The sequence below is a fragment of the Stegostoma tigrinum genome, chromosome 17, assembly GCF_030684315.1.
Source record: "Stegostoma tigrinum isolate sSteTig4 chromosome 17, sSteTig4.hap1, whole genome shotgun sequence".
NCBI lineage: Eukaryota > Metazoa > Chordata > Chondrichthyes > Orectolobiformes > Stegostomatidae > Stegostoma > Stegostoma tigrinum.
This window is the reverse complement of record NC_081370.1, coordinates 59,408,952-59,433,454: the sequence shown is the minus strand read 5'-3', so window position 1 is coordinate 59,433,454 and position 24,503 is coordinate 59,408,952. Positions and strand designations below refer to the sequence as shown.

At 41.8% G+C, this 24,503-nt stretch overlaps 1 protein-coding gene across 4 annotated transcripts in view; it reads left to right on the top strand.

Annotated features, from left to right (window-relative positions):
* nav2a (neuron navigator 2a) overlaps nt 1-24,503 on the top strand; it is a 566,581-nt gene that overhangs the window by 221,002 nt on the left and 321,076 nt on the right. For 3 of the 4 annotated variants that reach the window (XM_059652190.1, XM_059652189.1, XM_059652188.1), the window contains exons 5-6: nt 3,660-3,915; nt 12,469-12,617. In XM_059652190.1, the coding sequence (XP_059508173.1) occupies nt 3,660-3,915; nt 12,469-12,617 (405 nt within the window). Of the gene's footprint in view, nt 1-3,659; nt 3,916-10,307; nt 10,377-12,468; nt 12,618-24,503 lie in introns of all 4 variants that reach the window. The other variant, XM_059652187.1, reaches the window with a different exon arrangement.

The following is a 24,503-nucleotide window of genomic DNA, read 5'->3' as shown; positions in this document are numbered from 1 at the left end:
AAAAGAAGAGGGCATTTAGACAAAGAAGGATAGCAAGCTGCCATCCGCCAGAGTTAATAGCCTTCAGCTCTCAAGAGAGAATCGCTGGCTCTCACAGACTCCTCTGTGTCTTAGAGAAAGCACCATGTAAAGAACAAAAGTACCCATGGCACAACTAGTGAATATTTCTGACAGAGCAATCGATGGAGAAGGCACAGAGAATTCCAGAAAACATGTAACCTGGCTGTAATTTTGAGAGACTAAATTCTATTTTCATTTTATTGAAGTGGGACTTATATTTATTGGAACAGCATACCATTATAATCTTGTTTATTAGGGAATATTTTGTAGTTAGAAAGGATTTGTTCAGTTTGTTAATAGTAAAGTTAATTTGTTCACAGTTAGAAAAATAAATTGTTATTTGTTGGTTGTAAAGTGACTGTCAGGGATTTATTTTGTTTAACTGCTGGAAGTTGCTGAAACATAGGCGACACTGCTTTTCACACTCCTTTTACAGATTATAGGGCAAGGTGCTTCTCTTTGAGTGCTCCAGTTATATTTGCAGAAGGGGTCAATTCATAACATATCATACACCTACTTAAATGAACTCAGCTTTAAGTAACATCTTTAGAGTTTTATCCCAACACTCTAGATGTGGGGCTAACACTAATTCCTCACTCTAAGGTGATCTAGTTTGCTATAAATCCTCCATTCTTAGGAGCACTGGTCTATGCATCTATCCTATTCCGTGGACTTCACAGCACTCCAAGTAAAACTGAAACCAAAAACCTCCCTCTCTCAGTTAGGGGTTTTTCCCTTAAGCACTAATTAAAAGTTGTAGACAGCTTAAAAATCCATGAGTCACATTTATTGACCTTGTTGTGTTGCAAAACAATCTAAGACAAACAAATAAATTCCATTTTGGGTGCATGCATACCCACTCATCCTAATGGCACATCTCAAAACCTGTTTTAAAAGAAATCACCATGCCTACAGAAGTACTTACAAGTTTGTAGAGTGATAGAACCCCTACGGTGTGGAAACAGGCCCTTCAGCCCAACAAGTCCACACCGACCCACCGAGCATCCCACCCAGACCCATCCCCCTATCACCCAGCTAATCTACACCTCCCTGAACACTACGGGCAATTTAGCACGGCCAGTCTACCTAGCCTGCACATCTTTGTACTGTGGGAGGAAGCCGGAGCACCCAGAGGAAACCCACACAGACACAGGGAGAATGTGCAAACTCCACACAGACGGTCACCCGAGGGTGGAATCGAACCCAGGTCCCTGGTGCTGTGACGCTGCAGTGCTAACCACTGAGCCACCGTGCTGCCCACAAAGTTCATTATTAACTTCAGAAAACCAGCAGTTAGAAACACACAAACCAAAAACCGAAACTTATAATAAATGATATTAAATGTAAATATATAAATTCCACAGGTTACAATACAATTGTGAATGTTAATTTGCTTCTTCACAGTTGTTTGAGCTGGTGCCAGCAGGGTTTTAAAACTGTTTATCATTGTGGCTTTTGCAAAGATTTTAAATCCACCTTGAAAGCCTCTAGAGAAGGCACACTATGGTGGCAACTCAAAACGCTGGAGGCATGTGGAAATTACCAAGATGAAAATCATGCTCAATTTAAGGCTCCTTTGTAAGATGATTTATTTCCAGTTTCCTTGTAATAATCAAATATGCTTCTCCGATTTCCTTCTGGTTGTAAGTCCAAAGAGCAGGAGCTTAAATTATTTGTGGGAATGAAACTGTTGCTATCTAGTTCCTAGCAATTTTTGCATCACTTTTGTGGGTAATTCTTATGCTTTGTTAAGGATCTATGTCATCGTTTTGTGAAATCATTGCTGCCATATGAAGAACAATTTCTACTTATGGGAAAAAAAACTGAAATCCTTTTTCTGTTTCAATTGTAGGGTAGCACTTCTGTCCACAGATTCTTAAATGCTATTCAAAAACTCAAGCTCTGAAAGAAAACTGTTTAGAAAAATGAACAGGCTGTGGAAGTGGTGAAGTAGAATGATGGGTTGGATGATCTGGATACTGAGTTTTGAGGCGAGTGGTGGGAGTCAGGAAATTAACCTGGCTTCGTGCACCCACCTTTGGAGAAAGATCAGGATTTTCATTGCAGAAAAGGCATTTGATAACCAGAGTCAGGACCCACCCATGGAATGCATCTGCCTAGGTTCTTGCCCCAGTTGTATTAATAATGCCAAAACAAAGAATTGTACTTTAACTAACACACCTCCTCACTCCCACATAGTTCCCATATCCCATCTATGGCTGCCAGCGCACTTCACTTCCCCCAGCTACATGCCCCTCACACATACCACCCCCCCACCATGTTAATAGATGGCACTTCCATACCCATTCACCCAATCTATATCTGATTAGAACCAATCAACTCTAGAGTGATATGGCATATATTTTTTAAAAGCTGCAATTTTATAGACCACTAAAGTGTTAATTGTCTGAATTCTTCAAATGTCTAATAACAGAGAGTGTAATCTAAAACCTCTTCATCCAGTGTGAATTGTGAATGAATAGGTGTCATGTACTGTTTTCTGTTGGGGTCAGCAGTTTCAGCGCTTTAATGGATCGATGTCTGGACTCTGAGTCGTAAAAATGCTGGAAATTAAATGTGTGAGGAGCCATGAGGATAGGTGGAAGAGCATGGAATGGCATGGAAGGCATGGGCAAGAAATTCTGAATTTACCTTTCAAAACGTTGCCACACTCAGGCCATGATTCATAACGCATCTGAGAGGCCATGAACTGCAAGCCCTTTAAACATCTTGCTGACTCACTGAAAGTGCAAGAGCACCAGAGCAGTCTTATCTCTGCAGTGGAGCCAGTCAGTTCAGGAGCACAGGCTGTGGGAGAGGGTGAGGGTTAAGATCACACTCAGCTTTGATGCCATGTGATAAAATGATCCATTCACCCCCTAATATATTACTTGTACAAGGTGTTTGAGGTAACCGCTTGGTCTTCCAACCGTCTTATGCTTCGTTAAGGATCTGTCATTGTTTTGTGAAACCGTTGCTGCTATGTTAAAATAAAATCTACTTCGGGGGAATAAAACTGAAATCCTTTTTCTGCTTCAGTTGTAGGGTGGCACTTTTTTTCCACAGATTCTTAAATGCTATTCGAAAACTCATGCTCTGAGTAGGGAATGAGACAATGGAAGCAGGCAATAGGAGTAAAGTGGTAATGAGTTTCAGCCAGCCTTTTAAATCCTGAGTTTTGATGCTATGTTAATACTAATTCAATATACAACGCCAATAGCTGTCAATACTTAATTTGTTAAAGGAAAATCTTAAATTAAAGTAATGCCACAGGGTGGTATCAGAAAATATAAGTTGAGAATATCAGAGCATATTTATTTGTGGATATTGTTTGGACAATCCAGTGAAATGAGGTTCATTGAATAAAATATGGCAAAGAAGAGTCATATTGGAATTGAAATATTAACTCTGTTTCTCTCTCGATTAATGCTGAGTTTCTCCAGTGTTTTCTGGCTTCATTTCAGGTCTGCAGCATCCACAATATTTTGCTTTAATAAAATTATCTGGTCACTTGACAATTTTTAACTGAGCCAAATGAATTGAGCTTTCCATTTTCTTGTGGAACTTGCAGTGAACTGTTTGTGTTTGATCTCTTTCAGAAATCCGAAATGGGAATTTGAAAGCCATCTTGGGCCTCTTCTTCAGCCTTTCGCGATATAAGCAGCAACAACAGCAGGCACAGAAACAACAACCAGCTTCACTTGTATGTCCACAGCAGGTGCCTCAGCATCATCACACCCAGCATCAGTGCCAGGCTGGCACCCAGGAACAGCATCAGACTGCACCCTGCAGCCAGCCTCACCAACAAGCCCAGCAACAGTGCCAACAAAAAGGGCAGCTGGAAATGCAGTCAAGGTTTGCTTTGAGTTTTAAATTGAACGCCGAGTCACTTTACCCTTTTAAAGCCTGAAACCTTGCCACTTCGCAGCACGGTGGCTCAGTGGTTAGTACTGCTGCCTCTCAGTACCAGGGATCCAGGTTCAATTCCACCTTTGAGCAACTGCCTCTGTGCAGTATGCACATTTTCCCTATGTCTGCATGGGTTTCCTCCCATAGCCCAAGCATATGCATGTTAGGTGGATTGGTCATGCTGTAGCGTTCAAGGATTTACAGGCTATATTGATTAGCCATGGGCAATGCAATGTTATAGGTTAGGGGGATGGGTCTAGGTGGGATGCTCTTTGGAGGGTCACTGTGGACCAGATGGGCTGAATAGCCTGCTTGAACACTGTAGGGATTCTATGAAAAGTGCTATGTAGATATGAAATTTCAGATTGACAAGTTGCGCATCTTGTTCTGTTTTGTACAGTTTTATTGCAAGGCAGGCAGGATGTAAGGCACAGTTAGAACCCATACGCATCCAAATTCCACACTTCACCTGTAGTACTGAAATTACACTTGAGGTTTAAAAGCATTGCTCAAAAACATTCAACTTTGCCCAACAATATTCGACTTTGCCACCTTTACAAAATAAATATTGTCCAATTTAGTTTTAGAACATAGAACATAACAGCACAGTACAGGCCCTTCAGCCCTTGATGTTGTGCCAACCTGTCATACCGTCATACCCATCTAACCTACACTATTCCATGTACGTCCATATGCTCATCCAATGACGAATTAAATGTACCTAAAGTTGGTGAATCTACTACCGTTGCAAACGTACATACACACTACCCAAAAGCGATGCACTGAGTGGCAATATTTGAGGCGAGCACTGCCCATGGATCAAGTTAGTCACCACTTTGTCTGTTTCCACAAATTGCACTAATTTCTAAACCATTGCATTTCACTTTTATATGCAAAGACCCATTTTGAGACCGTTGGGTTATCTTTGCAAAGAAGACTAACTACCATTCACAAATATGAGAAGCAAAAGGTTGTTAAAATCAGGTTACTCACAAGTGGTGAAATAGACATTTAACGTAACTTTTTTTTGAGATAAAACTCCTTTTAGTTGAATGAATGTTTGCTACTTTCCAATACAATGCAACGAGGAACGTTTTGAAAGTAAAACTGTGACAAAAAATTGTCTTCTGAAATTCTGGCTGAGTCTGAAGATTCATGGCATGTTTTGGGTGTAAGATAGTTGAGAAGAAATTTGAGAAAAAAGTCAATTCACAAACCAGAGGAAATTTGGGTGCAATTTGTGTCGGTGTGCCTGATTATGTCAATAACTCTCCCCTTTGAATAAGGGTGTTAAATTTTAAGAAGGGTGTTCAGACAAGTTTAAATGTATGTTTTCTAACTGTGTCGTTTATTTTTATTGAACTTGACAGCAACTTGAACAAAAGAGCAAAATGACAATTACTTGTTAATTTGTGAAGCACCTAGAGTGAAATGACAAGAGCAGGGGCAACATCCTGGTGGCTTCTTTTTAATAAGAGTATGAGCAATGTTCAGAAACACCGTGCTGCACATTCTTCTTTCCAATCTGTAGTGCGCTGCCTTCATTTTGTGGTCATGCTACTGGAGCCTGTGAGTTCAAATCCCGTCAGGGGAAAGTTGTGAAAATGTGGCAGGTTTATTGATGCCATTCCAGGGAAAGAGAGTGAGACACTTCCTTACTTTCTGATCAAGGAATTCATATTTGAAGGCAGGGATTTGCTGAAAGATGTACCCTATCCTTCCCAACCTCTCAGCCGCATCCCCATCAAGTCAACCCCCTCCCACCGCCCCAAAATTTGCACCCTGTGACCAGCCTCCCACCATCACCGGTCTGGGATGTAGCAATGACATGAGTGTGCCAGTGGGTGTGCTGTTGTCACTCCCTGGAGCTTTGACGGAGGTCCTCGTTCCCTGAGGTGACCTACGTTTGGCCGATTTACATGAACAGCGCCTTCATTTGATGGGCCTTCATGAGAAGAAGCAACGCTGGGTTCTCATTGGCTGTCATGATGGCGACTGAGAACCCCCCCCCTTCCCATACCTCCATAAAATACCACTGTTTGTGTTGACTCTAGTACCCTCAAAATAACCAAGGACGGTCAAAAGAAAAGGCCTTGCTCCTGTGACTCAAGTAGTAACCGGCTTGTGCATTTAAACATAAAACATTGTCTTTAAAATGTGATGCAGCATTGCCTCAAGTTCTGTAATTGTCCAAGGAGTTAGACTTTTTTTTAATGTGTTCATGGGATGTGAGCACTGTTAGCTGAACCAGCTTTTATTGCCTGTCCCTAATTGATGTTGAGCGGATAACAGACAGTTGCCAGGTTACCTTGATGCTACACTCTGCTAATTGCTGTTTCAATTCTCCCCTCACCCCTGAAGCTCAACTCTCGTGTCCATATTTTGAACAAGGCTGCAATGGCTCTGGACCTTAGTGGAACCTAAAACAAGCATCAGAGAGTACATTGCTGCTGAATCAGTGGTGCATGACAGCAGCTCCCAACACATTGCCAGTGACAGTCGACTTCACGGGGCAGTAATTAGTTATGTTGCATTTGTCAACACAGTGCGGAGCTGGAGAAACACAACAGGCCAGGCAGCATCAGGGGAGCAGGAAGGATCCCGACCCGAAACGTCAACTTTTCTGTTCCTCTGATGCTGCTGAGTTCCTCAGCTCCGCACTATGTTGTCTGCCTCCAGCATCTGCAGTTCTTGCTATCCCTGTTTTGCATTTGTCCTGCTTTTTTGTGAACAAAACATAACCTGGGAAATGTTTCTTGGTGAGGGGTGTGCCTTGTTATAGAGCCTGAACACAACAGGTCAAGCAGCATCAGAGGAGCAGGAAAGGCTGATTTTTCGGGCCTAGACCCATCTTCATTTTTCTGAAAAAGGTTCTAGGCCCGAAACATCAGCCTTCCTCCTCCTCTGATGCTGCTTGGTCTGCTGCGTTCATCTAGCTCTACACCTTATTATCTCAGAGTCTCCAGCATCTTCAGTTCCTGCTATCCTGAATGCTGGTTCCATTTTAAAGCTCTCTGTGTCACAGTGACACTAGTTTGGTGCCATGCAATATGAAGAATGTGGTTGCTGTGGAGGGGGTGCAGGGGAGATTCATCAGGATGTTGCCTCAAGGTTGGAGTTTTTCAGCGAGGAAGAGAGGCTAGATAAGTTTGAGCTGTTTTCACTGGAGCAGAGAAGGCTGCGTGGGGACTTGATTGTGGTGGATAAGATTCTGAGGGGCATGGACAGGGTGGATAGGAAGCAGCTGTTCCCCTTAGTGAAAGGGTCAAGAACAGTGGGGCATCATTTTAAAGTGGAAGGCAGCAGGTTAAGGAGTGATTTGAGGAAGCGTAGTCTCACCTGGAGGGTGGTGAAGTTCTGGAATGCGCTGCCTAGGAGGAAGATAGTAGCCTCACAACTTTTAAAAATTACTTCAATGAACACTTGACATGTCATACCATTCAAGACAATGGGCCTAGTGCAGGAAGGCAGGACAAGTGTCGGTAGTAGCATATATTTGGTAGTACAGACTTGATGGGCTGAAGGGCCTCTTATGCTCTGAGTGATTTTGTGATATTTACAGATCTGCCACATACTGTTCCTGGCAAGCTGCATGTCTCAATAAATCAGGATTATTTTAACTAGGTTAGAGGTAAGTTAATAAATTTTAATCATGTTTTTCAAGGGAAGCGTCACATCCTTTGCAAGCTCATAGAATTTTGTAAGGTTAAATCTTCATCCTGATGTTGCTCGAGAAAGCGAAAATATTATTTCATTCCTAAATGCATCAGTTCAGACCATTGCCTGTGATTTTCTCTCCTCTAACGGGAATTCATAACTTATTGAGCACAAGGAGATCATGTTGGGATGAAATAACTCTTCAGTGCAAAAATTCTGCAAGTTTGTCAAATTTTGTGGTCACAGTTGTTTGGCAACATCTGTGTTACAATTTCTCCAAGGAAGTCTTTGGAGATATACAGCATGTGTGTTAGGTAAGAGGAAGGAACAGGACGACCCTTTCTCACTGCAGGTTCATACTTCAGTTCTCCCAGACATGGCCAAATTGAAGGTGGAATCTGGGATCTTAGGAACATGGAAACATAGAAAAGTAGGCCATTCAGCCCTTTGGGCCAGTTCTGCCATTCAATACGATCGTGGATGATTAAACACTTCAATACCTTTTACCCACTCCGTCTCCATTGGTACATCATTGGTCATCAGAAAAATCTAAATCCCAACCTTAAATGTAATCATAGTCTAAGTTTCTGGTGAGGTAGCGAATTCCAAAGATTTACGGTCCTTTAAAATAATAATTCCCCTCATTTCAGACCTAAGAGAACCCTCCCCCCAATTTTTCAATTGTGCTCCTGCTTCTAGACTCCCCAATCGAGAAACACACCTTACCTGCATTTACCCTTTAAGCATTTTTGTAACTAGAATGAGAACTCCTCTCATTCTTTGATATTCGAGAGAATACCAGCACAGTCTCTCTTCATAAGTCAGCCTCACCATTGCAGGAACAAGTCTTGTGAACATTTGTTGCATTCCTGTTGCATTCCCTCAATGGCAATGATATCATCCCTGAGATAAAGAGACCAAAGCTGCACACAGTACTCCAGCTGTGGTCTAATGAAGCTCCTATGCAACCAAAGGAAAATTTCACTACCTTGCATTGAAATTCCCTTGCAACAAAGGCTAACATTCCATTAATCTTCCTAATTGCTGTTGCACCTTCATCTGAGCTTACACTAACTTATTGATGAGAACAAAAGCATTCCTTTGCATGTCTACATTTTACAACCTCTTGTTTGCCTGAGTAGGAGAGCCACCAGCCTACTTCTGAGCTGATTTTCTTTCTTCCCCTAATTGTGTTTGCCACCAATTTAAGCAACAAACTGTAGTCAAGAGTGTGGTCAATTTATATGCTCCAGCTTTGTACCAGAATTGTTTCCCTGTTAGAAGGTGCACAAGAGAGATTCAAAGCTCATTGAATTTTCCAATTTTTTTCCCAGCTCTGAATGGGTACCTATTATCTCGTTGATATCTATCTGATTGGTGTGGGGGATTAAGCCACTGTTAGGCATTGAATTTGGCAGATACTATGCCCAGTCAAGCCATTTTGCTTGGGCAGTTCTCCTCAGCATGAAGGTTCCAGTTTATTTTATAAGACATGTAATATGCCAAAAAGCAGGTCAGCAGCACTCAACTCCAACTTTAATTTGTCACTGATGAAGAAAGTCAGTCAGTTTTGCACTGTGCTTGATTTTCCTTTTCCAATGGATGTGGTGTTAAGTCGTAATATGCTGGATCTCTTTATATGACATTGCACTGCAGAAAGTACAAAAATGGGATCAGGAATGAGTATCAGTGCTAATTTTTATTTGTCCACCCTGTTAGATGTTGCAGACTTGTGTATCACTTTACTCTTTATTCTTTACTCTTACTGATGGAATAGAGAGATGTGTCAATTTCACAAAGAAATTTTCACTGTGAAATTCCTCCGAACTCTTTGTGACTCTTGGACTAGTTCCAGGGCATCACAATTTCTCATTAATAGCCTACATTATTGAACGTGCCTCCCTATATGTTCCAGTTGTCTCAGAACATCAAATTATATGTACTGACACCGCAGGTTCGGTTATTTTCATCTTTGAAAAATGTAATTGTTGTCCTGTTAAATTTCAAACATTTTCTGCTTTCATTGCTGCTCTGTGTAGACTACTCTATTTGTTCAGAGATAATGGGAACTGCAGATGCTGGAGAATTCCAAGATAATAAAATGTGAGGCTGGATGAACACAGCAGGCCAAGCAGCATCTCAGGAGCACAAAAGCTGACGTTTCGGGCCTAGACCCTTCATCATTTGTTCACCATCTTGTATGAAAAAGAAGTTGCATGTTCACTGTGTATTCACGTTTTCTCCTTTAAATTTGAATGGATCCACCTAACTTTCAGAATTCATGTTAACATTCTCAAGCCATTGTTTTGGAGCCGAGCTCATTTTACATTCAATAGCTTGGAGACTCCAGCAAAGTCATTTCTAATCTGCTTTCTCTTTTCCTCAGTGTAAGCACCAGTAATATCTTCGGTCTTCCATTATAATTTGATTATCAACCTATTTGCCCTTTCAGTCAGGACAGAACGGCCACTCTGTTGCACAGTGTCATGAATTATATATAATATTTGGGTAGTGTTTGTTTCATGACTTCAGATGTCTTGGGTAGAATTTAGTGGAAATTTGAACTTTGAAATGATGAAAGTGCTGTAAAGGTTCATGTTTCATGTTCTCTGGTCTTGCTGTGCACTCATGCTCTGTCCTTTATTCATGATCATTTTTTCCTTTCTTCTTTTCTGTCGCAGTGTGTCATCCAGGTTATCTTCCCAAAGCAAAAGCACAAGACATGCGCCCAATCAAAGAAAGACCTCTAGGTCAGCTGGTGTTGCTTGTTTTTAGCCCACTGATCGCTTTAACATTAGAGGTGTCTGATTTGACTGTACCTGCATGGCTAGGCATTTTTCCAACCTACTAAGTTCACACCATCATCTTTGCTGCAGTGCTATTATCAGTGGGTATGTGTTCAGCTCTCCCTGTCCATTTAAAGAAATCCCAATAATAAACAGAAAAATTGCTGAAGAAACTCAGATCTGTGGAAGAAGAAACATATTTAATATTTCAAGTCCAAAGCCTTGCTTTGAGTCCCAAGTCCATGCCAGACTTGAATGATTAACTCTGTTTCTCCACAGATTGCTGCCAGACCTGCTTATTTCTGCTGTTTTTATTTCAGATTTTCAGCATCTGCAGTGTTTTGCTTGAATTGAAAGATACTGCATCCTATTTTGTTAAAGTGTGGTAAAATATTAAGCATGCCTCCCACCAGTTCTCCCAACTCTCTCCAGTTCTGATTGATTTCCCCCTGCTCATCACTGTCGGGCACTTCACTCAAGTGATCTTGCCTTATTTGTTGGTCCTGATGGTACTTGTTGGCCAACTATCAAACTGTGCAACTTCACAATTGAGACTGTGTCTGGGACTGAACCTGGTCTGAACTGATGCTCAAACAACAACTGCGTATTTAATAAATTTGCTGATCCTTTTAGAAATTGGTGACATTGAAGGAGTATGAAAATGCGCATCCACTGCGGGATTCAGAGCTCCATTTATTCATGCCTTAACTAGGTTTCATGCTTGCTCAGTACCTAGCCCTTAGCAGGAATCATGGACAGCACTGTCTTCAAGTCAAAACACAAGAACAGTTTAACATTCAATTGATAAGCTGGATGTTAGTGATGCACCAGAACAGCACATGTATGAATCACCTCATCACCCTGTTGAGCTTTAGTTTTCTTCAAACAGAAACATGGCATGAACCAGCTTTATGTAAATTGAAAACCTGAAACCTTTGTATGGTGTGGTCACAGTTCAAACACTGATGCTTTCAAATTGAGTAGATGTATACTGAATTGTTTTGAATTTGTATAATTCACCTGATCTCAGTTCAATGAAAAGCCTGAATGCCATGGTGCAGGAGATTCTTTCATTTCTTTCATTATAAAGATCAAGATTTCCTTCCAAGTGTTTTCACAGAATCACAGAATCCTTACTGTGCAGAAAGAGGATATTCAGCTCATCATGTTAGCAACAAGTCTATTGTTTAGTTTGGCTGTATTAACTACTGCCAGTCTACTGCCTTTTCCCCATATCTCTGCATACCATTCCTATCCATAGAACATAGAACATTACAGCACAGTACAGGCCCTTCAGCCCTCGATGTTGTGCCGACCTGTCATATCGATCTCAAGCCCATCTAAACTACACTATTCCATGTACGTCCATATGCTTGTCCAATGACGACTTAAATGTACCTAAAGTCAGCGAATCCACTACCAATCTACTATCCAAATAACCATTCAATACCCTCTTCAATGTCTTCACCACATTTCCAAGCAGTGCATTCCACACCCTAAGTACTCACTGTATGAAAAAGTTTTTTTAACCGCATCACCCTTGCTTCTTTCGCACATCACTTTAAACCCATGCCCTCCAATTCTTGTTTCTTTTGCAAGCAGAAAAAGCTCAGTTAATTTTCTGTGTTTGTGAGTTGAGTTGTTAATTTGCCTGACAGCAATGTTTACTTCAGAATCAGGTTTCTATTCACTAACTCAATGTGCGTTTTCTAAGGCATTTCATTTTAGTTACTTCAAGCAATTTCAATAGCCTGTGGTTTAATTTCATTCCCTGATCTTAATGTTGAGTTGATGCCAGCGTTGCCAAAACTGTCTCAATTCAAAACACAGAGTGTGCCGTGTGGTTTGTTCAAGTTCTTTGTTGGTAACAAGTTTTGTTTCTTGTGGTGTTGTCATATGCCAGCAATTTTCAGTTGGGTTTGCTACTTAGTATTTTCTGTTGGGCTCACTATTTTCGGTTTTCAGTTGGGCTTGCTATTAATATTTTCACTCAGGTTCACTATTTACTATAATCAGCTGGGCTCACTATTTCCTATTTTTATTTGTTTGTCTACAGGCTTCCAGCCCCCACAACGAGATTGTCAGCTGCTGGCAGCGACAACAAGGCTCGTGTATCCACCAGCGCAAACAACAGGCGCAGTCAGAGCTTCAACAACTTTGATAAATCCAAATCTGCTCACACGCCAGCAGCAAGTAATGAGAAAGGTATAACTTTTATCACTTGTACGTTCGCATTCAAGGTGCCAGTTAGGTGCTGCTTGACTTAGTCGTGCCTCAGTTTAAACTCCCCACCCCGTGCACGGACATGAGAGCTGGAGGACTTTAAGTGCAGCCCTAAGGGAGTAAATGCAAACATGCCAATGCGGTGCTGTCTTTTGGATGAACGACAGTTAAGTCCTATCTGCTTGCTCAGGCACATTAACAGCTGCTGTTGCACAATTCAAAATGAGGATAGAGAACTTTAATCATATAGAAGGTGCTGGAGAAGCTCAGAAGATCTGGCAGTATGGCTGGAGAGAGAAGCAGTTAATGTTTCAAGTCCGGTATGACATTTCATTGGAACGGTACTGAAACTCTGTAAAGTTTAACTCTGTTTCTCTCTCACACATACCCTTCAAATCCAATAGCTACTTTTCAGTACAGTTCCAATGAAATGTCATACCGGACTTGAAACATTAACTGTTTCTCTCTCCATGGATGCTCTCCTATCTGCTCAGCTTGTACAGCACTTTATGCTTTTATTTCAGATCTCCAGCAATCACCAGTATTCCACTTTTCGAATAGAAGACTGTTGTTCTGACCAATTAATATTCTTCAATCAATGCCATTCTAACAGATTGTCTTATCTTTGTTTGTTTGTTTGCAAACGACGGAGCCTTTCTGAGTGCAGTTTGCTTGCTACATATTTTTGTCAAGTGATGTGGGTTGCATTGACAAGTTTGCATTCGCTGTTAGTCTTTCATTCCTGATAAAAACAATAGGAATTCATGATAGAAAAAAAGCATTGAAAGAACTGCGCTTGCTGAAAATCTGAAACAAAAACAGAAATTGCAGGAGAAACTCAGCAGCATCTGTGAAGAGGGAAGCAGAATTAACTTTTTGGGTCCAATGATCCTTCTTGAGAACTTTTGGAGTTCTTGAAGTATTTTGGTCATACTGAGGATGCGGAGAAGGTTTTAAAAATTGTAGTTGAAACTATGCTCTGGACTTTGGTTTTCTGGCTGGGAGCATAAAGTTGGGAGAATTCTGGGCTCTGCAAGCCCAGTGCAGGAGAATGCACCCAGGAAGAGGTGGGGATATGGGAGACAGTGGCTATGGCTGAGTCTTAGGAATTCTGGTGGACAACCCTGCAAAAGGTGCAGAGGTAAGGATGGAAATGGATTGGTTAGAAAGCAACGAAGAAAGAAATAAAGTAACTGACAACCTCTTGTACTCGTCACTCACATCCACTCACCTACCCCCACTAAACACATTCCCCATCTGCCAGCCATGCCACTTCATAGTCACAACTCACCCACTGCCCCTCGTAGCTTCCCAGCCAACCTATGCCCCATGACCCTTGTGCCAAATGAGAACCAACTCAGGCCAACCCATTTCTGAGGAAGGGTCTCGACCGGAAACGTCAGCTTTCCTGCTGCTCTAATGCTGCTTGGCCTGCTGTGTTCATGCAGCTTCGCACCGTGTTAGCTCAGGCCAACCCATCCCAACACCGTCTGCATTTCCCTTACCATGTTAACCTGCCCGTCATGGCCAAACCTCAGGATGTGTGCTGAGACTAAATAAACTTCTATCAATTAGTGAGCTCACTATTTTGAAATGAAACACTCTCATTGATAAAATCTCATTTTCCCATAACATTTAATCACTTTACAAGTTAATCTTTGAATTAATAGTCCCACTTCAAAGAGTTTATAACCACTTGGAGCTGTCAAACTATGAACTGACAGGCATCCCACTATGATAATGAAAAACTGTGAAATCAGTTATCCAGCACTAATCCTGGAATGATAATTCCTAGCTTATGACAGTGGAAAGAGTGAAATAGAAAGTACTGATTTTTCTTATCAATGCTGACAGTTTATTGTTTCAAATATTCGAAGTCATGGGTTTAAATACCCTACTAGCTTAAGAGGTCCTTTTGAGAGGTATATTGACAGTTCAAATGAATGTATGCATTTCTTTATACACATGCATGTCTACTTTTAACAATCCCTAAGGGTACTTAGCCCATTCAAAAGGATACCTCTTGCTGCTAACTGTTAAATGTGCCTTGGGACCACATCCCAAAGGTTATCATACAACTTCAAAGTGATACCACCCTTCTCCAAAGAACTCTGTCAGCTATTGACCTGATATTGGGTGCAAAGTGCACAAGCTGTGTTTTGGGTATCTCTCCACCAAAACAAAGTTCAGTCCAAGACAGCAGCGCTTTATGTGCAAGTTTAAATCCAACCTCATTCTCCCTGCAACATTCCCCACCCCTTGCAAAAAATAGTAGGTGCTGAGTTTGGGGGCTGTACTCCATTGCTATGTTTGTAATTATGTCTACATACAAAGCCCAGGTGTGGTTTTAAAACTTCCCTCATTGCATTTGGATTTTAAGTTTTGTGATTATAATTAACTGACTTAGAGAAAGCAAAGTGACAAAATAACTGACAACCTCTTGTACTCGTCACTCACATCCACTCACCTACCCCCACTAAACTACATTCCCCGTCTGCCAGCCATGCCGCTTCATAGTCACCTCACAAACGCTGAATTCAAACTGAGCCAAAAATTCCATTCAAGTCTTCCAGTGTCGAGAGTTCCCATTTTTGGTGCCCAGTTTTTACTGTGTTAGCTGAGTCCATCTGTTTCTTTGATACAGCTAAGACAGTTGACCTTGCCATGATGGAGTTGCCAACTCACTTACATGGTCCAGGACTCCCCCAGAATGGGACATTGGCCTCCTGGATCCTGCAAAGTATTTGCACTTCCTTTGAAAGGGAAACATCTGCTGATTTTCATTCCTCCTGTGACTCCTCCCGGAAATGCACAAGGGGGATCTTAGCATGGGGAGAGTGCTGAGCTTAGCTGTGTTCAGTCTGTTGTCAAGTATTTGCCTAAATCCAGTGACAATTCCCACATTTGTAAAATAGACACTTGTACAAGGCTTCCCTGAAACCTATGGGAATGTATTTCAGGCAAAAGTCAAAGCTCCAATGAAAGGAAAATGTATATTTGGCGAGGAGCTGCAAATGGAATACATTGTCTGGATGTAATATGCGTGAAGAAGTGGAAAGTATTTGCAGTGCACTTTCCTAAATCACTGAATGTGAGAATTGTAACAAGCTAGAAAAAGGCCATTTGGCCTGTTGTGTATATGTCAGCTCTCCAAATGAGCATCTCACCTAGTGCCAATCATTTGACTTCTTTCCATAATCTTGCACTTTCTTCTTAATAAATAACAGTCTAAATCTCTTCTAAAAGCTTCGATTGAATCTGTCTTCACCACATCTTCAGACAGCCTCCAAGCCACGTGCTCTGCAATAAGGGTTTTTCTCATATTACCTCTACTTCTTTGATCAATTTCTTTCAACGTGTGTTCTCCCACTCGCATGTTTCTTTCTCCCTGTCTGGTCTATCTAGACCTCTCATGATTTTGAGAACCATACAGTACAAAAGAGCCTGGACTTACAAAAATACACGACTACCCTTCTGGTACTAGGCCCATAGCCATGAATGTTATGACACTTCACGTGCTCACCCAAGATCTTTTAAAATGTTGTGAGATTGCCCACCTCAAATACTCTCCCGACCTTATCAGATCTCCTCTCCACCTTCTCTTCTCCAAGGGAAACAGTCCCAGCTTCTCCAATCTATCTTTGTAACTGAAATTGCTCATCCCTGGAATCACTGTCCAAACCACTTCTGCTCCCACTCCAATGCATTCACATCCATCTTTAAAATGCAGCATCCGGAATAGAGTCATTGTGTCATTTAGTATGGATATAAAACCTTTGGCCCAACTAGTCCATGCTGACCAAGTTTCCCAAACACTTGCCTGTGTTTGGCCCATATCCCTACAAACCTTTCCTAACCATGTACCTGTCAAATGTCTTTTCAATTTGTAACTATACCTGCATCTATCACTTCCTCTGACAGTTCATTCTACACACTAACCACCCTCTATGTGAAAACATTCGCCCTCAGTCCCTTTTAAATCTTTTTCCTCTCACCTTAAAAATATGGTCCCTAGTTTTGAACTCCCCCAACTAAGGGAAAAGACCTTTGCTATTCACATTATCTATGCCCCTCATAATCTTATAAAACTGTAAAAGGTCCTTCTCTCAACCTCTTATGCTTCAGTGAGAACAATCCCAGCCTATCCAACCCGTCCCTATAGCTCAAAGCCCCTAGTCACCACAGCATCCTGGTAAATACTTTCAGAACTCTTCTTCAATTCAATAATATCCTTCCTATAGCAGGGCAACCACAATTATGCACAGTACTCCAACAGTGGCCTCACCAATGTTCTGTGCAGCCTCAACATCCTACCTACTATACTCAATGGTTTGAGCAATGAAGTCAAGAGTGCCAAACACCATCTTAACCACCCTACCTAACTTTCTTTTTCTTTATTCATTCATGGGATGAAAGCGTCGCTGGTTAGGCAGCCCATCCCTAATTTTTAAGAGTCAGCCACATTGCTGTGGGTCTGGAATCACATGTAGGCTAGACCAGGTAAGAACAGTAATTTACTTCCCTAAAGGAAGTTAGTGAACCAGATGGGTTTCCCAACAATCAATAATGGATTCATGGTCATCGTTAGACTCTTAATTCCAGGTATATTTTATTGAATTCAAATTCCACTATCTGCTGTGGCAGGATTCAAACCCAGGTCTCCAGAACATTATCTGGGCCTCTGAATTAACAGTCCAGTGATACCACTAGGCCATTGCTTACCCTTGACACAATCTTCAAAGAACTATGTACCTAAAACCTGAAGTCTCTCTGTTCAACAACAGGGTCCTATCATTAATTGCCTAAGTCCTGTCCTGAATAAGAGTAATACCTGAAACGTTGACTTCTCCTTTCCTCCAGATGCTGCCTGGTTTGCTGTGTTCTTCCAGCCTCCTGTTTGTCTATCCTGCCCTTGTTTGTTGTACCAAAATGTAATACCTCGCATACAAACAAATTAAACTCGATCTGAAACTCCTCAGCCCATTGGCCCATTTGTTCAGATCGCTTTGTAATCTGAGATAATCTTCTTCACTGTCAACTATACCACCAATTTTAGTAAATCCTGGTAAACCTTTTCTGAACACGCTCCAGTTAAATAAGATCCTTTTTCTGGCAGGTTAACCAGAACTGTACAGAATACTCCACCTGGGGCCAAACTAGTGCCTTGTACATGTACATTGTAGCTTCTTTGCTCTTCCATACTATGCCCTATTGATAAAACCTAGGATGCTGTATGTTTTATTATCTACTCTCTCTCAATCTGGTTTGCCATCTTCACTGACTATAGATAGCCCCTTTTACATGTTGGAGAGCTCTCTTTTCTGAGTTCCTTTTACAAAAGCAATTGCTTGGTTGTGCACTTCATTGGACCTGCAATGGGCAATGCTCATTTCACATGGAGGAGTGACAAAACTTTGGATATGCTGATGTGCAAACTACAATTTTATGTCAGTGAAAGTACAGCGATTCCCTTCTCACTTCTACCAGTAGAGGGTGATAGTTTGTTTGAGAGAGAAAAGCAACTTTACATGCAAAGTATCAATCTACACTGTTTTGCTGTCTTCCCTCTTTCCCTTCTTTTGGCCAACCTCACCGTAACATGTATCTACATTGAGAAGTGGACTAAGACCTTATGAGCGTTATTATAAATGAGGTTGAGCTTTCAGCAGCTTCAAAGAGCCGCTGATTGAATTGTTGCATGCAATAAGGGAGATGGAGGCTGTTTAGTTTCTCTGTTAGGTCTTTGACTGAATTTTCCAACTTGTTTCACTACCAATAACTCCCCACCACCCTTTGCCCATAGGCATGCAGCAAAGCATGTTCATGTAATTATCAAATTCCTTTTTGCAAGTTATTATTGAATCTAAGCATTGCTTCAAGCTGGAAAGAAGTCAAAGCTTTCTGTGTTGCATTTGTCAGGACAGCAGTGCAAAAAATAGTTAACTCTTCTTGCTGTAACTTTGGGCCAATGATGGCGCAAACAATCATCAGTATTTTAAAAGTGGTGAGACCTCTGAGAATATTGTGTCCAATCCTGGTCGCCCTTCTATAGGAAAGTCGTTGCTAAACTTGAGAAGATGCAGAAAAGACTTGCCTGGGATTTTGCTGGGATTGGAGGCTTTGAGCAATAAGGAGAGGCTGAATAGACTGGGACTATTTTGACAAGACATCCTGGAGAAATAGAGCTTCAAACCTACCTGTCACTCTGAAAACAAAATAATGTACACACGAGTTTGAAATGCTGAATTAAAAATAATGATGTGCAAGAAAGCACAGCAAGTGCATTGTAATGAACCTGTCTCTGCCTCCCTAACCTGTTCTTCCTCTCACCCATCCCTTCCTCCCACCCCAGCCGCACCCCCATCTACCTACTAACCTCATCCCACCTCCTTGACCTGTCCGTCTTCCCTGGACTGACATATCCCCTCCCTACCTCCCCACCTATACTCTCCTCTCCACCTATCTTCTTTTCTCTCCATCTTCGGTCCGCCTCCCCCTCTCTCCCTATTTATTCCAGAACCCTCACCCCATCCCCTTCTCTGATGAAGGGTCTAGGCCTGAAACGTCAGCTTTTGTGCTCCTGAGATGCTGCTTGGCCTGCTGTGTTCATCCAGCCTCACATTTTATTATCTTGCATTGTAATGAAAGCAGTTGCTTACACTCTACCTGAGTCTCGATCGAAATGATCCAGTGATGTAAAGTAGTGAGACACTTCTTTTCAAAGTTATGAAATCTAAGGAAAAGCTCAGCAGTTCTGGCAGCATCTATGAAAAGAAATCTGAGTTAACTCTGATTCCTGAGGCAGGGTCATGGACCCAAAAGGTTAACTCTGCTTTCCAGCAATTTCTGTTTTTGTTTCTGATTTTCAACATCCGCAGCTCTTTGAATTTCATTTGAAATTTGAAGTTGTCATGTTATAGTGTAAGATTGTGAAATTGCCTGAACCCTCAGAAAGTTGCATCTGCAGTTGTGATAATTGATTTTTCTGCAATTTGCTTCAGTTCCATGGGATTTGTAGATGCTCCCCTCTTGCCTTGGGTCAATCAAGCAGCCAGTCCGGACCCCAGGATTTTCTGTTTTATCATTCCAAATAACCCGCCTCCAGCCTGCATCAGGCTCCTTTGGCTCAGTTCCTTCCAATGAACTGCTTTTCAAGAATGTGGTTTACTTTGTGTTGGACTCCGTACTTGTTTATGGGCAGATCCGTTTCAAAGATGTAATTACATATGGCCAATTATTGATTCCATTATGAATGTTGAAGGCAGAGCTCCCATGGCACCAGGTTATAGTCTAACAGGTTTATTTGAAATCACAAGCTTTCTGAGTGCTAAAGGCACAACAGTTAAAGTGCACCACGAGATTGCCTTTTTTGGTGACCATCAAACTTTGAAAGAAAACTGTTTTCAAAATAGATGCTGTGTAGACACATGTTTTAAATCTTTTTAATCCCTACAATGAAGATAGATGCCACTTGGTCCATTGAGTCAACCACTAAAAAACATCCCACTCAAACCCACCTTGTTCCCATACCCCTGTCTTTCCATTGGATAACCCACCTAGCCTCTCCACCCCTGAACACTGAAGGACAACTTAGAATGGCCACTCCACCAAACCCACACAGCTTTGGGCTGTGGGAGGAATCCCAAGCATGCAAAGGAAACCCCATGCAGACTCAGGGAGATTGTGTAAACTCCATAGAAATTGTCACCCAAGGCTGGATGGTCCCTGGCAGTGTGAGGCAGCGGTGTCTCAGCATTGTGCCACTTGTTCTGTGTTAAAATAGATAAGCATTCATCTCTGAGACACTCAATGCATTTCAAAATGTCTCCCTCAATGAAATAATGAAGAATCCTAGTGAGAACAGCTGTTTGGAGTCTTGTCATAATCAGAATGTGAAGCATTCGGAAGAGTCAGCGTTAATCTTGACACATGAGTGCGACATTTGTCCATCATCTCAGCTTTTCATGTGATAAAACTCTTGTGTCATCGAATCTTGATTTTGCTGGCAACATTTGGCATGATAGTTCACTGCCGAGCGACAGGTATGTGCAGACAGATTACCAAATGTAATGACATACATAACCCTGCAATTTGATATACAGAGAAAAAGTGTTATTCTATTTTTAAAAATTGCTTGGCCTTGACTCACCCAGATAGAAAACTGCATAGAGATTTCTTTTGACATATCAGGCCATAAAGATCTTTTGACGTTTAAATTGATTGTGAAACGGAATCTGTGGTTCACTTAGTAATAAATACATGAATCATTTATTATGTTAAAGAAAGGACATAGATTTCACAATCTTGGTCAATCCTAAAGAGGCTTATAGCCAGGGCAGTGTTTTTGAAGTATAGTTACTTTTAAAAAATAGGAAATGTGGCTGTCAGATTATGCTGTGCAACTGCAAATATGTAACTTAATGGGGCAGCAAAAGTGCAGTAGTATTTGAAATACCGCAGAGGCCAGTGTCCCATCACTAAATCACATTTTATTTACACGTGGAGAACCCTTGACACTGATCCAGCTCCCTCAGAGCACATAGGATGTCTGACTCTCCTCTTCTTATCTGTCAACCAGGGCTTCCTGATTGGAGCAGATTAACAGCCCCAATGAGGAAACTGTATGAGATCCACCTGGCTGAACCTGTTCCAGTGACTACCATGTTATTACTAGACTATTAATCCTAAGACCTAGGTAATGTTCTGGGACCTGAGTTCAATTTCTCACTGTGGTAGATGGTGGGATTTGAATCCAGTAATAAGTATGGTAATAAGAGTCTAATGATGACCCACAAATCCATTGTTGATTAAGATTTTAAAAATCATTTGATTCAGTAATGCGTTTTAGGGGGAAAGAACAGCTCTCTTTCGTTGGTTTGGCTTACATGTGACTCCAGACCCACAGCAATGTGGTTGACTCTTGTTTGCCCTCAGAGCCTTTAGGGATGGGTAATAAATGATGGCCTAGCCGTTGACACCATCCTTTGATGAATGAATAAAAGCTACGAGCAGGCGCAGACCATTTTGCCCCTTGAGCCTGCTCTACTATACAATGAGATCTGGGTGTAACCTCGACCCATTCCTGCCTTCTCTTGAGAACCTTTAAACCCTCTTGCTTACCAAGAACCTATCTAATTCAGACTTCAAAATGTCCCAGGATTCTGCTTCCACCCCCATTTTGAGGAAGAAAGTTCCAAAGATTTATGACCCTCTGAGAGAAAAATCACTTTGTCTTTTCTGTCTTTAATGATTGGCTCAGTATTGGTAATAAATAAGAGAATTAAGGGAGGTGAAGTACACTGTCATCGATGCTGTGGTTCAGGGTGGAAGAATTATGACCTGGTGAAAAGGTACTCTCAAAGTGACCAGGAGTAGAAATTTTTGAGAGAGGTGAGCTTTGTAAATGTTCATGAACGATTTAACAGGGAAAATGATCTCAGTGCAAGGTGAGTGACAGCAGTTTTGGTCAGTAAACTTGAGGGAGTGTTTTGACTTTTTAGTCTTAAAGTAAGAGTTTGTCTTTAGATTAAATGTGTTCAAAGCATAATGAATGGCTGAGGCCCTTAATATCTATTTAATATTCTTTAAACTAGAGGAATTAAGTGGAAAGAAGATAATTTTAGGGTAAGTTGTGGCAGGGAAACTTAGCCCAGTGGAATGCTCTTGCCCTGCAATGGGTGACGTCTGAGACACGTCCAGTGTCCAGGATGATGATGTGTGCCGGAAGTGTCTCCTGCTACACGTTTTGAGAGTGTCCAGTTTGAATCTGAAGCCATTGTGGTGTATTTGCAGAGCTGAGATCTTTGTGAATAGCACTGAGAGTGAGCTGGTCACTCTGCAGGTTGAGAGTGTCCAGGCAGACAGGGTGATTAGCAAACTGAAGGGATGTAGTTCTGGAGTCCCTTCGGCTCATCTCCCTAGCAGATTTCCTATTTTGGATGCTGCATGGATGTAGGTGGTTTCTCAGGGGAATTCAGTGAGGACTAAGTCCATGGTATTGGAAGTGTGTCCACTGCACAGGGTGAGGTGAGCGAGAGAGAAAAATGTGGGAGCAGAATTGTGATAGGGGCTTCTATTGTAGGGAGAACAGACAGATGTTTCTGCAACCGAAGACACAGCACCAGGATGGTATGTTGCCTCCCTGGTGCTAGGGTCAAAGATATCAGACTGTGACTGCAGGATGTTCTGAAGGGAGATGGAAGGACAGACAGTGCCATGTTGGCACCACTGACAATGGTAACAAGAGGGAGGGGGTCCTCCAAGCAGAATATTGGGAGCTAGGAAACAAATTAAACATCAGGTTCGCGTAGGTAGAAATCTGGCAATCAGGCCTCATGATATCAGGAAAAGGAGAATAGACTTGTAGAATGCATGGCTGGAGGGATGGCCTGAGAAGGAGGGATTTAGATTGTTTTGGTGTTGGGACTGATGCTCTGGAACATGGACAGGCTGCACCCCAGCGGGGCCAGGACAAAGATCCTCACACTGGTAAAGTGAAGGTAGGTTGAAACTAGAATGGCAGAGGGATAGGAGCGTGAGTGCGGAGACATAAGGAACGGGAAAACAAGAGACAGAAATGTGAGATAGAAATGGTTGTTGACTTGCTTGCCGAGCCTGGTAGGTTTGATGGCAGACGTTCATCACCACACTACATAACATCGTCAGTGTGCCTCTGGTGAAGCTTCGGTGTTCTGTCCTGCTTGTTATTTGACGTGCACAAGAATTCCTGGAGGCCTGGCACTCAAACCGGAACTCCATTAACAAACATGTACTAAACACTATGGGACAAACCCAGAAATGATGCCACCCACCTCAGCAACCTGGGCCACATCAATAACAAGCGGGACAGAACACCAGTGTTTCACCGGAGACGCACTGATGATGTTACCTGGTGTGGTGCCAAAACGTTTCGCATCACCACATCAACAACCTGAGCTACTAATCTTCTCAAAAACCCTGTAAGATAGAAAACTATGAGCAGAAGTGGAATGCAGAGAAACTAGCAACTAGGACTGTAGAAAAAAATAAAATTGTAAAATGTCAAAAAAGACGAGTCAGAGGTTTTATGACTTAACACAAGAGCATTTATGGTAAAGTAGTTGAATTAGCAGCACAAGTGTTTGTAAAGGAGTACATTATGATTCCAGATGCAAAGTTTGGGTGACCAAGGGTGGGAACTGAGGATATTCGATCCTTTGGAAGGTCAAGCAAATAGGAAAATTATGTGGGGTGGCCATATTCATGAACGATGAAATGACTGCGATTGTGAGGATTGATATTGGCGCAAGGAATCTAGATGTGGAATCAGTCTGGGTGGTGCTCAGTAGCAAAAGGGAAAGGAAAACATTGTAGGAGTGTGTTTATAGTCCTTCAGACAGTAATGGTGATTGAGCGGATGACATTAAGCAGAAAATTAGAAGTGCAAGCAATCAGGGTGCTGTAACCATAAGATGATTTTAATCTACATTTAGACTGGGCAACCTACTTTTACAGTAATGCTGTGGAGAATTCATTTTCAGCACTTGCAGAGTGTGGCAAATGTGCCCCACTGTTTCAAAAAAACAGGGAGGGAGATAGCTGGGTATTACAGACCAGTTAGATTAATAACTGTGGTCAGAAACATGCTTATAAATATGAAATTATTACAGAAAGATGTGCTATCAGGGCACTTAAGTGATAAGAATGGTATTACACAAAGCAGCATGGGTTTATGAATGGGGGAATTTTTTGAGGATGTAATTTACAGAATAGATGAGGGAGAACCATTGTATTTAATGGATTTTCAAGAAGCTTCTGATAGAGTCCCACGTAAGAGGTTAGTGCGCAAGTTGGACCTGGGAAGAAACCATTGATATAGACCAAGAACCG